General features: G+C 40.8%; 1 protein-coding gene across 1 annotated transcript in view; it reads left to right on the forward strand.

Annotated features, from left to right (window-relative positions):
* Positions 1 to 7,194, forward strand: part of LOC140195895 (endothelin-converting enzyme-like 1) — a 117,743-nt gene extending 110,549 nt beyond the window's left edge. Inside the window, exons 16-17 of the mRNA XM_072254551.1 lie at positions 1,713 to 1,789; positions 6,721 to 7,194. Of these exons, the coding sequence (XP_072110652.1) occupies positions 1,713 to 1,789; positions 6,721 to 6,820 (177 nt within the window). The 3' untranslated portion in view covers positions 6,821 to 7,194. The remainder of the gene's footprint in view (positions 1 to 1,712; positions 1,790 to 6,720) is intronic.
* Positions 7,195 to 16,759: the final 9,565 nt, after the last annotated feature.

Here is a 16,759-nt window from a genome sequence, read left to right on the forward strand (position 1 = left end):
TCTTGAATGTAACTATTCAAAGTTAAATCAGCTTCCATTCCGCTCTGATATCAGTACTTTTGAGATCAAACCTTTAATGTAAAAGAAATCCTCCTGTCACTCAGTAGAACTTAAGCAATCATCTTCAGATTTGTTAAACTATCTGGTGTTGAAAACTTTTTTTTATGTACAGTACCCAATCTTTGAATGGCTTTGTTGCATTTTCTTTTAACTATCTCTGTTTTACAGAAATCAACTCAGATCCTTATTCCTGGTGTTGTATTATTAAATCTCTCCTGCACATTATTAAATATATTCATATTATTCAATTATTGTCTCTAAAGCTTGTCTTTCTTCCTGAAGCACCATGCCTAGAACTGAACACAACATGAAAGGGAAGAATAATTTTAAGAAAATTAAGGAACTCATACTATTTTCTGATAAGTATCAAGCAGTAGTAAATCGAGGCAACTGGACTTGCTGTGTTGCCTAAAAGATGTTTCGCCACTGATCCGAGAGGCTTCTTCAGTTCTGATCCAGGGACAGGGAGGACAGATAATTTGAAAGAGGGGGTTAAAGAAGTCATCTTTGTCAAACTGGAAAACCCATCTCTGAACAGAAGGGATAGGGTACATCACCAACAATCAGCTACTTACAATGCAGTCCTAACATCTCTACCCCAATGTCTCCACAACAGTTCACACCTCCATTCATGCAAAGATAAGACTAATGATGCTCTCATTGCCTCTATGACTCTTAACGACCCTCATGTGATTGCTATACCTTTAAACAGCTCAGAGCTTATAAGCCGGAAAACTACCCACCATCAATCAGAACTGAGGAAGCCTCTCGGATGAGTGGTGAAACATGTTCTAGATAACACAGCAAGTCGAGTTGCCTTGATTTACTACTGCCTGATATACAATGACCTGGATGACTGAGAACCTTCATAGACAAATTTTCTGATAACTTTCCCAATGCCAGTTTTACATAATTTTTACATTGACTTTCATCAGTCTGTTTTTTCACTCCATGAACATAGGAACATTATATTCACTTTGCTTCTTTTGTTATTACTACAAAAACAGTATCTCCTCATTCTTCTTAGTAACAGATGTCATCAGCCTGCTCAAGTCTTTCACTATCCTCCCCATTGCTTACTATTTATATGAATTTCACACTAAGCCTTGAAGTCCAAAATGTAATTACACAGCCTGAGCAGAAATTACCTGGCATTTATTTTGCTAATGTTCAGTCAGTTACTACCATTGGCAAAGTTAGTTTTTTTTTAGTTTCTTGTGACAGAACATTCGTTTACTTTTCATCTGTGTAATGAATTGAAATTAAACTGTCCTGCTTGTTTAAATGCCACTCCATTTCTTACTGTTATGGGTGCCATAGATGAATCTCGTCAACGATTAAAGTCACCTTTCTACAGGCTATGGGAAACTTTCTTCCCCAGAATGAAAGATGCCACATCTCACTGTAATCCTGCATAAAATTTGCTACAGGATATCTGAAATATGGTTACTTTCAGGAAGTTAAGGAATTTGTACATTTATTTTACCCATTGACAAGTAAAGCTTCCACTAAATGTAACATCAAAAATGTATAATTATCTCCTGCAGAAATAACTTGAGACAATTGCATCCTTAGCTTGCGATTGTGATATTTAATATAGGCTATGCAATTAAATCTTGATTGTGTTTTAAATCGTTTCATTGCCTCACTAGAACTGGTGTATGAAGAGACGATCACAATCCATATACTTACAGCTGCTTACTGACAAACATGCCCCAGAGCACTACAGGTATTTATTATAATACTTGATCGCTTTAAATAATGCATGAAATAAAAGCAGCTTAATATAATCTAATGGTGGATTCAGGACTCCTTCAATGATGTTGAATCAATAAGTTGCTGTAGCTGCACATGATATTGAGTTTAATCTTATATGAACACATAGTATAAATTAATACTTGCATTTATAATGGTGATTTTTCTTATATATACTTATAGCAATATTTTCCAAATATATTTCCTCAAACTAAAGTGCAGTTATAAACAAAACATAAATAAACTGTAGTGCAAAAACAGGAATTCTGCAGATGTTGGAAATTCAAGCAACACACATCAAAGTTGCTGGTGAACGCAGCAGGCCAGGCAGCATCTGTAGGAAGAGGTGCAGTCGACGTTTCAGGCCGAGACCCTTCGTCAGGACTAACTGAATGAAGAGTGAGTAAGGGATTTGAAAGTTGGAGGGGGAGGGGGAGATCCAAAATGATAGGAGAAGGCAGGAGGGGGAGGGATAGAGCCAAGAGCTGGACAGGTGATTGGCAAAAGGAGATACGAGAGGATCATGGGACAGGAGGTCCGGGAAGAAAGACGGGGGGGGGGACCCAGAGGATGGGCAAGAAGTATATTCAGAGGGACAGAGGAAGAAAAAGGAGAGTGAGAGAAAGAATGTGTGCATAAAAATAAGTAACAGATGAGGTACGAGGGGGAGGTGGGGCCTAGCGGAAGTTAGAGAAGTCGATGTTCATGCCATCAGGTTGGAGGCTACCCAGACGGAATATAAGGTGTTGTTCCTCCAACCTGAGTGTGGCTTCATCTTTACAGTAGAGGAGGCCGTGGATAGACATGTCAGAATGGGAATGGGATGTGGAATTAAAATGTGTGGCCACTGGGAGATCCTGCTTTCTCTGGCGGACAGAGCGTAGATGTTCAGCAAAGCGGCCTCCCAGTCTGCGTCGGGTCTCGCCAATATATAAAAGGCCACATCGGGAGCACCGGACACAGTATATCACCCCAGTCGACTCACAGGTGAAATGTTGCCTCACCTGGAAGGACTGTTTGGGGCCCTGAATGGTGGTAAGGGAGGAAGTGTAAGGGCATGACCGGACGCAGTATATCACCTCCAACAGGATCCCACCACTAAGCACATCTTTCCCTCCCCCCCTCTCTCTGCCACCTCCAACGGGATCCCACCACTAAGCACATCTTCCCCCCCCCCTGCATTCCGCAGGGATCGCTCCCTACACAACTCCCTTGTCCATTCGTCCCCCCCATCCCTCCCCACTGATCTCCCTCCTGGCACTTATCCGTGTAAGCGATAGGAATGGAGGGTGGGCTATAGGTTCAAGGGAAGGAGGAGGGGAACCCATGAGATGATAGGCAGATGAGAAGAGATAAGAGACAAGTGGGGAATAGAAGGAGAGGGGAGGAGGAAAGAAAATAGTTATTTTTTTCACTGAAAGGAGAACTTGATATTCATGCCATCAAGTTAGAGGCTACCCAGATGGAGTATAAGTTTCTTCCTCTGTTTATATCAGAACTGACCAGGTTATCTATTTTTAATATTAACACTGTTTTCCCCTTTTCATTTACACTATTTGACCTGAAGCTCTGACCTGTAATTTACAGCTTTCACTTATTCCTCTGTTTTTTCTCTCTCTCTAATTATTGTATTGATCAGGTGACATCATCACAACAGTTTATCAACAATGCAATCTCAGTCAGAAATGTTCTGTTTGTTTTAAGTTTATATTTCCAGGTTTCAGCTTGGTTTGCAATTCCTTCCCAGCACACTGTCTGCGCACTAATCACAACAGTGCTCTTCAAAATGTTCATCCAGGAACCACTGTTTGCTTGCACCAGATCTTCAAGGCTTTTACTGTCCATTATCTTATAGAGGGTGATGACCTCCCATCTTTAAATGAAACAAAACTAAGTTAATGATAATTACACTTTTCTCCTTCCTGATGTGTCCAACCTACTGTAGAGATATGTGGTCCTTCTTGTCATTTCAAAATTTGATCTTCATAAGATCATAAGAACCTAAAATCTAGAAATGGGTAGATTTTTCGATTACTCAAACCAGATCTGCCATTCAGTAAGATCATGGCTAATCGTGTACCTGGACATTTCTTTTCCACCCTCTCCCCATATCCTATATTTCCTCTAATATCTAGAAATCTATTGATCTCAGTTTTGGATGTATTAATAACTCTGTGAGTGAAGAACTTTGTCCTCACTCCAGTCCTAGATGAGTTGTTGCTTATTTTGAGGGATTGACCATTCATTCCAGGTATTTCAAACAAGGAAATTATCCTTCATGTCTATGGCTTGTCGAGCTCTCTGATCATTTTTATGTGGTCCTCCCTTATTTTTCTAAACTTTAAGCAATAGATACGGAGTCTATTCTCTCCATATGACACATGTATTGTCCAAACACAAGGTGAATCTCTGCTACACTCTTTCTATAGTACAATCAGATACAAGCAACATGATTTTGAGTTATTCTAATTTATACATGCTGTATCTTCTTTACGTAATTTAATCAATGTACCCTGCTTTGTGTTTATGCAAAATGGAACCTCATCTATATTCCCACCCTATTTTGACATTCCCACATTTAGTCAGAAATGTTGTGTTTGTTTTAAGTTTAAGTTTCTGTCTGTTCCATTATTTTGTGTTTTATTCAGAATCTGGTTATTTGATTTGCAACACTGTCCTTTAAATCTTATTAGTCTGTATCTGTCCTCTTCAGCTGTGTTCCATTTCACCTTCAATTATTTTGTGCATTCTGTTTGCTTTTTTTTTCTATAGGCACTGAAAAATATATTTAAACAATGAAATTAATCTGCTAAATACAGCAAACTATTTTGTCTACGTTGATTATGCTTTTTTATAAGATGACCAGTTTATTAGTAAAAAACTAGTGATCTGGAAAGAGCACATATCCAGTGAATTAACTCAAAGAATGATGGCCTTTTGGAGATAACATCTATATTAGTCCTGGGCCTCTCACCCCTCAGTATAAATTGAATTTTTATCAAAGATGATGTTTTAATCCATCAAGCTTATTGTTATGTTTATATATGTTTATTGTTATTTGCTGATATATTCTCCGAATTATGTTCATAATTTTCCTTGTTTTTTTCCAGTTTAGTCCTGTGATATTGCTTTTTCTGCATTGTCTTTAATAAATAAACATCAGTCCACTCATTCATCAGTTCTTCATTCATCAATGGACTTCCTTTTCACTGGCATTCTCAAATCATGCTAACATTTCTCTAAAAGCCAAGAGCAAAGTAAAAGTTGTATGTCATGTCAGAGTCTCTAGACCAAGACATTTGTTCTGGTTTTAAAGCATATGCTTCAGTTCTTAATCTTTACTGGGTCAAATGAGTCCTAGAGGTGGCTGGATCCATAAGTGAATTGATGATTTTTTTTTTACAGATGGTAGAGAAGAGAAAGATAGCAGTATTTGATGAGCAAAATAAGCTCAACATATATAGCACGGTAGCAATAAATAATGGCCAACTGATACTGCTCACATCACATTGCTCTCCAATACAATCTATTAAATCAGTTCTCTTTTGTCCCAGATGTTAACTGCAAGTTATTGCAGTTGTGAATTTGTTTTGCCTAATGCTTTGGTAAATTAGTGGAGAATATTCTTAGCACATTCAAGTGTCATTGAAATGTACTTAAATGTTTTGAAATGAGAGAACATTACATTCTTTTAAATAAATAGCAAGTAAGAAGTCCACACATTTACCAGAATGAATCACGTGGTAAAAATTGGTTTGCCTGATTGACATGACAAGCCTGCACTGCATTTATATTTCTTGCCAAATGCTGGTGTTTTCCTGTAGTTCCAAAGTGATGCACAGTTATCCGTAGCTGACTCCGGTGCTTTTCCAGCAGGAGAGACGTTGTATTAGAATAAAAGTTGAGCTAAATGGTACTTAAAATCTTCTATAATTTTGAAATTGTGTCTAAGATTATGAAGTCAGCACTCAAATGCAATTAATAATTTTTCCATCCAATTAGTCATAGTTTTACAGATGGAAAAAGATCCGTTGGCCCAACTTGTCTGTGTTGCCCAGTGAGCTTGTCCCACCTCCCTCATTTGCCCCACAGCCCTCCAAGTGCTTTATGAATTCACATTTTCTCCTTTAAATGACAGGGAAAACCTCTGAAGTAATACATTTAACTAAAAATCATGAAGTGAATTAGTCTGCTGTAATCAATTTGTACGTATTTGGTGTTTCCTAAGTTTAATTTTCATTACAGATTCCACTTTTCTTTTTCTTAGACAGTCTAAAACTTAGTTAAATATTTCATCAGAGCATTAAAACTTTACAAAGATGGCTAAAGCACGATTAAAAAGTGAATACTTAACTAAATGAAGATGACAAATGTGAAAATTAGTGAATTCACCCAAGGAATGGAAAGTGTATTATGCATATCTTGACCTCCAGCTTGACTCAGAATTTCACCTTTACCCTGCACTTGTGATGGTTAGGAATATACTGAGATATTTACAGCTGATACTCCTGGGGTCCTGTTGACAGTCAGAACAATTACATTTTCCTGCAACCTTAAAGTGATGCACGGTTATCCACAGCGGATTTTGGTGTCTTCCTGGCAGTAGGGATGTCCCATCAGCAGATTACGGCAGACACCCAAGCCCAATTTTCTTTCCCCCCAACAAAACTCTTACATGAGAGGTCACCAAATAGCAATGGGAACTGGGAAGCTGTGCTTTTTGCTTCCTAGTCTGGGGAAACAGTGCTATCACCAAAAGGGGATCAGAATGAAACCCCTTCTCATTTCTATTGTTTCATTGTATATGGGTTTTACGTTGCTTGAACATAGAACTAGCAGGACACAAAGTTAAATGGATGAGTTGTCTATTGCACAAGTGGTTATATTCCTTTTTTATTTTAACAGGGTCATTGGAAGTGTTTCGCAATTTGATGAATTTGGAAGGGTATTCCATTGTCCTAAAAGAGCTCCAATGAATCCTGTTGAAAAGTGTTCAGTGTGGTGATATCAAATTTGCATATTTTGAAATAACGTTTTTTTTTAATTTAATAAAATGTGGCTAGCTCTAGTATCTTGATTGCATTTTTAATTTAAATTAAATTAAATAAATCTGACTATTAAGAACAGCAAAATAGGTACTTTTATTAATTACTTGCTATGAAAATCTTTGTGTAAGTATTTCTTTTGTTCTGATAACCTTCTGTTTCACAATGCTTAGTTCTAAGTCGTAAACAGTTTTGAGATCAAGATGTTTTATTCATATTTGCACTGTGCTTCTTACTTACCACAGTAAAATTCTATTTCATTGTGTATAAACTGTTACAAATCAAGCAATATGTTTAGATTGGTTGACTATTTGTGCACTTTACTAAAGCTTAAAAGGTGTCTCCTAAATAAAAATGTGTTTTAAAAAAGAAATCAACATTTTGTTTTGTCTTTAACTGCAAAGCAGGAAGCAGAAAAATGCACTGAATTGTTTGAATTACCTAATGATATAAAAGTTTGTTTTAAAACTGAACATATAGCTTATGATTTGTACTATGTTGTCCAATTTCTCACAGGGTTTGATCAGAGCACTCAGAGAAAAGGAGCTTGAAGAGCTGAGTAATTAATTGATTGCTGCCTTGGCAGACACTCCAAAAGTCCTGCATTCATCACTTGGGCCAAGAGTTGTATATGTTTGAAACTTTTAATATAAACAGAACATCCCAAGCTGCTTCACAGGAAAACAATCAAAAGAAAATTTAACAGAAACCTACATAAGCTATCAGGGCAAATAGCCAATGTTTTTAATAATAGCCTAAAGGGAGGAAGGACAGCAATTCAAGAACTTAAAGGCAGGCTGCCACAGATAGAATGATTATATTTAGGGATGTTCAGGAAAGCAGCACGGTGTGATAGAGCTGAAGGAAAGAGCTAAGAGAGCATGGTCATAAAGGATTGGAAAATAAAGAAAATATATTTAATATAAAGCGTTATTTAACAAAGGAATTAATGTTAGACACAAGAATTTTAAAATAATAGGTTGTGGGGAGGGGGGAGTACTGTTTAAATGCTTGAATTGGGTAATTGAATAAATGTCACCAGGTTTGGAGATTTCTAAGAGGAGGAATGACTATTAGTTAGGCATGTTTCTAGAGCATCAGATATTAAAACTGATTCTGATTCTATGAGATCAGAGAAGTCTCCAGTGATCAAATATTCTGGGGAGAAGGGAAGCTCAGAGGAACTAGTAGATGAACTTTTAGTTGGTCTGTTTCACAACAGGCTCAGAATTCAGCAGGATAAAGATAATTTATCCTGATACCCCAGAACGAGATTATAAAAGACCAAAGATTAATTATCAATTATTAATAGCAAATCAAAAACAGTATTGATTAAGTAGAACAGATGCACGATTGTCATTAATGTATTCTGGATGTAACTTATGCAAGATGGTGAAACCACAAAGGACAAAACTAGAGTAATCTGCAGTTCAATGGCTCAGCTTGAAGAACCTCAGTTCAAAGCTGATGACCTGGAACTCAGCACAAGGCATGGGAAGAATGTCTGGAAGCTTGTAACAGAAAGTACTCACGCTCCTTGGTGCAAGCAAAATGGTTTTAGTCGGTGGATAGGGATGGAAGGAGGGACCAGAAGTGAGTCAGGAATGGGACTCCAGAAGGTATCGCTGGAGGAGCATCAACTTATGTGGATGGGATGAAGGACAACAGGGAAGATGTGCAAACCATCATAACACTCTGGTGCAGAGGGCCAGTCAAGTACAGAAAGTGGAAAGAAATGTAGAAATGATACATGGATAGCATAGTTAGATGACATTGCCCTCTGAAGCTATGAATGTGTATGTAAATGATTGTGATGCCTACCTTTTGAAGAGAAAGGACACAGCAATGGGGCAGGATAAGGAAATGAGGAACAGTAACCAGTCTGACAAGAAAGGTAGATTGGACAAGGACTGCCACTTCAAAAAGATTCAAGGTAGGAAAAGTATATAAAACAAAGGCTGTTTATCTGAATGCATGCAGCATGCGTGACAGGATGGATACATTGATGGCTCAAAGAGAAATAAAAGTACATTACCAAGACATGTTTATCAGATGACCCAGGCTGGGATATAACATTTCACAAGTATAGACAGAAAGGAAATTGTGATGAGTTACTCTGAGGATGAGATCGTCACAGCAATGAGAAAAACAAATCTAGGCTCAGAAGCACAGAATCAATCTGAGTGGAGATCGGAAATAGCAGGGGAAAGATTGTCTCTATAACTCTAGGGCAAAGTATAAATCAAAAAATATATTGGGGGCTTATAAGAAAGACACTGCAATAATAAGATGACTTAAATCATATATACTGTAGACTGGAGAAATCAAACTACATAGTGTATGCAGGTTGGTTTCTTAGAATATGTTGTGGAACCAACCAGGGAACAGGCCATTTTAAGTTTGCTCATTAACAATGATGCAATAATTAATGAGTTGCCACCCTAGGAAGATGGGGAAAGTGATGTACTGTTCTATGTTCCCTCCAGAATATGTGTCTAGCCCCTGATTCAAGGCACTGTTCACCTGTGGATATTGTGAGGCGCGTCAAACTACTGAGGAACTCTGACTCAAGCAGCATTGCTGGAGGGAAATGGATAGTCAGTCTTTCAGGTTGTGTCCCTTCATCTGGAGTGAAAGATAGGCATCCGTTAGTCTTGTGAGACCATGGAGAGTTTCAAGGGCACAGGACTGGGCAAGGTTGTATGGAAGACCGGCAGTTGCCCATGCTGCAAGTCTCCCCTCTCCACGCCACCAATGTTGTCCAAGGGAAGGGCATTAGGGCCGAAACAGCTTGGCACCGGTGTTGTCGCAGAGCAATGTGTGGTTAAGTGCCTTGCTCAAGGACACAACACGCTGCCTCAGCTGAGGCTCAAACTGGCGACCTTCAGATCAATAGAGACGCCTTAACCACTTGGAGTGAAAGATAGACATTATAAAGAGGTGAGGAGGAGAGCTGGAGCAACAGCTGGCAAGTGATAGGTAGATCCAGGTGCAGATAAGTTGTAGGCAGGTGGAGGGGGAGTGGAAATAGTGACAGGGGCTGGGATGTGTTAGGAGGAGGCAACAAAGGGTTGTATATGATAGAATCATACAGGAAAGGAAGGTGGAGCATGGTACCTAAAAAGGAAGGTGGGGAAGGCTGATGGCAGCAGTACTGGAAGGAAGGTGTGGATGATGTGTGGAGAGGGAAAGAAACAGGATGAAGGGAAGGATGAAGTGATATACTATGTCCGGTGCTCCCGATGTGGCCTTTTACATATTGGCGAGACCGGATGCAGACTGGGAGACCGCTTTGCTGAACACCTACGCTCTGTCTGCCAGAGAAAGCAGGATCTCCCAGTGGCCACACATTTTAATTCCACATCCCATTCCCATTCTGACATGTCTATCCACGGCCTCCTCTACTGTAAAGATGAAGCCACACTCAGGTTGGAGGAACAACCTTATAGTCCGTCTGGGTAGCCTCCAACCTGATGGCATGAACATCGACTTCTCTAACTTCTGCTAATGCCCCACCTCCCCCTCGTACCCCATCTGTTACTTATTTTTATACACACATTCTTTCTCTCACTCTCCTTTTTCTCCTTCTGTCCCTCCTCTGGGTCCCCCCCCCCCTTGTCTTTCTTCCCGGACCTCCTGTCCCATGATCCTCTCGTATCCGTTTTGTCAATCACCTGTCCAGCTCTTGGTTCCATCCCTCCCCCTCCTGTCATTTTGGATCTCCCCCTCCCCCTCCAACTTTCAAATCCCTTACTCACTCTTCCTTCAGTTAGTCCTGACGAAGGGTCTCGGCCTGAAACGTCGACTGCACCTCTTCCTACAGATGCTGCCTGGCCTGCTGCGTTCACCAGCAACTTTTATGTGTGTTGCATGAAGGGAAGTTGGTGGATTTAGGAGGAAGTGAGTAAATCAAGACAGGAGAAAAAGGAGAATTCTGTTTTAGATTTTCTGTTGGGTCTAGACCTCCCAAGTCAAATATTCTACTAGTTTGCACTTAGCCTCACCCTGGTGGTGGAGAAGACCAAGAACAGACAGGTCAGAGCAGGAATGGGGAGGAAATTAAAAGCAAATGCGAGACTAAGTGTAATAAATTGCCTAATCTGCACTTTCGGTCTCACTAATGTAGAAGTGGCCTCATTGAGCACAGAAAGCAATAAACAAGGTTGGAGAAGATTTATGTGAATCTCTGCCTCACCTGGAAGAGCTCTTTAGGGTCCTGGGTGAAGGAGGAGGGGCAGAGACAGGTGTTCTTCTGCAACCTTCTACAGTTTCTAGGAAAAGCCCCCAGAAAGGGAAAGAGGGAGAGATGGGTTGGGAAAGATGTGCAAACCAGGAAGTCACAGAGAGTTGTCCCTGCAGAAAGCAGGAAGGGGAAAACGTGGCTGGTAGTGGGATCACATTGTAGCTGCTGGAAGTGTCAGACAGTGATGTACTGGACACATAGAATTGTGGTGGAAGGTAAGAATCAGGTGAACTACATAGAACATAGAAATTTACAGCACATTACAGGCCCTTTGGCAAACAATGTTGTGCCAAACATGTAACCTACTCTAAAAACTGCCTAGAATTTCCCTAGCACGTAACCCTCTATTTTTTTAATCTCCATCTACCTATCTAAGAGGCTCTTAAAAGACCTACTGTATCCGCTTCCATCACCACCACCGGCAGTGCATTCTATGCACCAAGCATTCTCTGTGTGGAAAAAATTACCCCTAACATCCCCTCAGTACTTATTTCCAAGCACCTCCCCCGTGTTAGCCATTTCAGCCCTGGGGGAAAAGCCTTTAGCTATCCACACGATCAATGCCTCTCATCATCTTATACACCTCTAACAGGTCACCTCTCATCCTCTGTCGCTCCAAGGGGAAAAGGCCAAGTACACTCAACCTATTCTCATAAGGTACGTCCTCCAATCCAGGCAACATCCTTGTAAGTCTTTTCTGCATTATCTCTATAGCATCCACATCCTTCCTGTACTGAGGTGACCAGAACTGAACACAGTACTCCAAGTGGGGTCTGACCAAGGTCTTATATAGCTGTAACATTATATCACGGCTCTTGAACACCATACACCTTCCTAACAACACTGTCAACTTGTGCAGTAGCTTTGAGTGTCCTATTGACACATACCCCAAGATCACACCGGAGTCTGTCTTCACATGCTGGGATAGACAACTCCCTTTCTCACCGAGGGTTTGAGACCTGTCAGCTACCCTCACCTGGTTTAGCCAGCTTGTCGAAGCCGTTGCCCGGGGTATGGCTGCTGTCACATGCAAACAGCTACGGGGAGCCACAGGTGAGACCTGAATGCCAGGTGGGGACCAAAGGTGGACTAACTGCCTTGAAAAGGATGCAACATGTTCCCCCACCAGAGATGCTACCCCTCCCTGACACCTCATACTTGCTGTCCCAGCATGTGAAAACAGACTCCGGCGGATTGAGAGGACGAGACCAATGGAAGGTCAAACGGTCAAGAAGGCGGTCTCTGCAAGCGTCGTGGAACGTGTAGAGCATGACAAGACACAGAAGACGTCCTGGTCATCCACTATACTTAGTCCCATCTCCAGCTGTCTCAACTCTGTCTTGCCACTGGATCCAGATGAGAATTGGGAAGAGAGAGTGAGGCTGACGCTGCGCAACTCTCCGTCACTTAAATCCCAATCACGCATTAGTTTCGACACCATCATAATGGTGTCGAGGTCCTCATCAACGTTGACGATGGATGACCACACACACAACACACCCCTAGAACTCTCAGCTCCTCCACACTGCCAAGAGTCTTACCATTTATATTATACTCTGTCTTCAAATTGGACCCACCAAAATGAACCACTTCACACTTATCTGGGTTGAAGTCTATCTGCCACATCTCAGCCCAGTTCTGCAACCTATCGATGTCCTGCTGTAACCTCTGACAACCCTCCAGACTATCCACAACACCCCCAACCTTTGTGTCATCAGCAAACTTACTAACCCACCCTTCTACTTCCTCATCCAGGTCATTTATAAAAACCACAAAGAGGAGGGGTCCCAGAACAGATCCCTGTGGAACACCACTGGTCACCGAGCTCCATGCATAATATGAACCATCTACAGCCACCCTTTGCTTTCTGTTGGCAAGCCAATTCTGGATCCACAAAGTCTCTCTGTTCTGTCCAGTGGGAGGTGGGTTAAGAGCAGAAATATAGGAAATAGAGGAGATACAGGTGAGGGTTTCATCTCCTACCATGGGTGGTGAGGGGAAGCCCTGTTTTCTAAAATGTCCTAGAATGGAGGGTCTAATATTGAAAACAGATGCAAGAGATGGAGAAATTGGGAGGGAAAAAGGTGTCTTTTTCAGGAGAAGGTACAGTATAGGTAGTTGTAGTAGTTAGTGGGTTTGAAGCAAGTCTGTCTTCTGAGATGGAGACAGAGAGATCAAGAAAGTGGGGAGAGATGTTGGAAATGGTCAGTGAATTCAAGAGCAGGGAAAATTTGATGAAATTGACAAATCCTGTGCCAAAAAATCAATAAAATCACTTTCAAACAGTGAATATTAGTTATAAACATTTATATTGGTTATAAGCAATTCCTCTTTCATAAGCATTGTCTATCCATGTTTTGAGTTGGAGCATAAAAATGCCGATGCTGGAAATCTGAAACATCATTGAAAAGAGGTTTGGGGTTTCGGGTCAAGGATATCGCATCTGTCTGACATGTCTAATAATCTGAAAGTATTGTGTACAGAATGTCCAGTTATGATAACGATTCTCGGCCTGAAACGTTGACTGTTTTATTTCCCTCTGTAGATGATCCAGTTATCCTGAGTTCCTCCAGCATTTTATGTGTTGTCCACGAATGAGATACTCTTAATCTTCACCCCCTTCTGCAACATTTCAAGCTTCCACTGTTTTAATTCCCAACTAGTCGCGAATTAGAATAAAACCGTTCAACATGTTTTCACCTGGGAAGATACGGAACCTTCATCTTTTCCTGATCTACTGCCCAGCCCATATACCCATATGCCTCCTATCGAAATTGAGGTTGAGGTTGTCAAAAAGTTACTGCTCAACATCAATACGACAAAAGCTATTGGGCCAGACCAGATTCACAATCAAGCCCTTAAGATCACAGCTGAACAACTAGCTCCTGTTCTGCATTTTAGTTTCCAGCAGTCGCTCGACTCAGGTGATCTTCCCCTGGATTGGAGAAAGGCAAACATCACTCCTCTCTTTAAGAAGGGTCAAACCACCAACCCAGCAAATTATTGTGCTATTTCTTTAACAAGCACTTGCTGTAAACTCTTCCCCACCAAAGATTACTTAGGAAGCTCGACTTCTACGGTGTTCACTCTAATACTAAAACATGGATTTCCCGTTCTTGACAAAACATCTTCAACATGTGTGCGTGAATGGAAGAAGTTCTAAATGGCATCCAGTGTTAAGTGGTACACCCCAAGGTACAGTGCTGGGCCCACATTTGTTTTTACTTTACATTAATAACATTCACAAAAAAGTCAGAAGCACAACCAGACTTTTTGCTGATGATTGTTTGATATACCGGCCAATTAAGTCAACTGATGATGAAGATGCTCTCCAAAAAGATCTTGATCTTGAGTGGTCTCAACAATGGGGCATGTAATTCAATTCTTCCAAATGTGAAACCATGCGTGTCACCAGGAAGAGAAAACCAGGTAAAACATCATATAAAATCCTAGGTGTCACCCTTGAAGAAACCAAACATATCAAATATCTTGGTATCAAATTCAAGAATGATCTACACTGGAATAGTCAGATGCATCATGCAACAGTGAATGCAACACGAGTCCTAAATTTTTTGAGACGCAATTTTCATTATTGTTCAGCTTCAGTTAAGGAGAAGTTGTACCTCACCGTTGTTAGGCCACATTTGGAATATGCAGTTGCTGCATGGGACCCATACACAAACAAAAACACTACTTCCATCAAGCGAGTCCAAAGACAGGCAGCCCGATTTGTCACAAATACCTATAGAGAGAAGTGAGCGTTACTCAACTTTTAAATTCATTAAAGTGGAACTCTCTCCAAGATAGATGTGAAGCACACCGCCTGACCTGTTTTTACAAAATGTTAAATGGTCAACTCCACATAGACTACCAATCCCACATCAACCCCAAACCTATTAGGAGCAGACGAAGGCACTCAACTCAATTTGAAATACTAACTACCAAGTCAGATGTGTACAGCAATTCATATCCCCCCCTGCACAATTAAAGCATGGAATAATCTTAATCCTAACACAGTCACACAACCAAACCCAGTTAAATTTAGGGCAGCTTTTCTTCTTCAAAAATCTTCTTCTTAAACCCACCCTTCTTTTTCTTCTTCTTCTTGTTTTACGGCGGTTGGCACCCAGCTTAACGGTGCATTACCGCCATCTTCTGCTCCGCAGTGTGCAATAGATTTACATTCTAAATTCCTTGACCCCAATCATACACACATATATACCCTAACCTACATTTTATCCTCTCATCTTTAGCCATCCTAGTACCCTATTTCTGCTTATTCATCATATCCTATAAAAACCCCTGTACCCCTTAAGAATGCTAAAAATACCTTGTTTTCTCACCCATGCACAGCAATCCTTTTAATGTGAATTCCTGAACCCCCAATTCCCTCAGATAGATTATCATCATCTCTCTCTGTATCCCATACTTCCTGCAACTCAGAACTACATGTTCTACTGACTCCTCTTCCTGACATTCCTCACACAATCCTATCTGGTGTTTTCCTATCATTTTCAATGTTTTGTTTAACGTAGAGTGCCCCAACCTTAACCTAGTCCACACAGTCTCCTCTCTTCTGTATCCACTACCTACCCTAGTACCTGCAACACTTTTTTGTATTTGATATAAATGCCTCCCTTTCCCCTCCCTGTCCCATCTTTCTTGCCACATTTGGTTGATTTTTTCCCAGATTACACACTTAACCTCTGCTTTACTGATACTAATGTGCATTTCTATATTTTCTTTCTTTAACGCCCTCTTTGCCAACTCATCCACCCTCTCATTCCCCTTCATCCCTGCATGTGCTGGAACCCATAGAAATTTTACCTGACCTCCCTGATTTGCAATTCTTGTGACTGACTGAAGGACTTCATAAAGTACATCTTGCCGACTGTTTGAGTGAAAAGACCTTAAACTTGCTAGAACTGAGGATGAATCTGAGCATATCAACACTCTGACTTGTCTAGTTTTCTCCACCCATCACAACGCAACCAACACTGCCAGCATCTCCACTGTATACACCCCTAATTTATTAGATGTTCTTCTGCTGATTCCAATTTCTTTTGCTGGTATAGCCACCCCAAACCCTGTCACTCCTGTTTCAGGTTCCTTAGCACCATCCATATAAATCTGAGTATAATCACTATATTTTTACATCACATGACAGTTAAATGCACTTACCAAATCAGTTTTATATTTTCCTTTCCTTTTTACCTCTAACAAATGCCAGTCTATGTTAGGCCATACAAGCTTCCACTCTGAGCACCGGTGCCCCACAAGGCTGTGTACTCAGCCCCCTGCTGTACTCACTGTACATCCATGATTGTGTAACCAAGTTTCCATCAAACGCAATATAGAAGTTTGCTGATGACACAACAATTGTAGGCCGTATCTCGGGTAATGATGAGTTTGAGTACAGAGAGGAAATTAAGAACCTGGTGGCATGGTGCGAAGACAATAACCTATCCCTCAACGTCAGCAAGACGAAGGAATTGGTTGTTGACTTCAGAAGGAGTAGCGGACCGCACGACCCAATTTACATCAGTGGTGTGCAAGTGGAACAGGTCAAAAGCTTTAAGTTCCTTGGGGTCAATATCACAAATGACCTGACTTGGTCCAACCAAGCAGAGTTCACTGCCAAGAAGGTCCACCAGCG

Source organism: Mobula birostris, chromosome 4 (assembly GCF_030028105.1).
Source record: "Mobula birostris isolate sMobBir1 chromosome 4, sMobBir1.hap1, whole genome shotgun sequence".
NCBI classification, from domain to species: Eukaryota; Metazoa; Chordata; class Chondrichthyes; order Myliobatiformes; family Myliobatidae; genus Mobula; species Mobula birostris.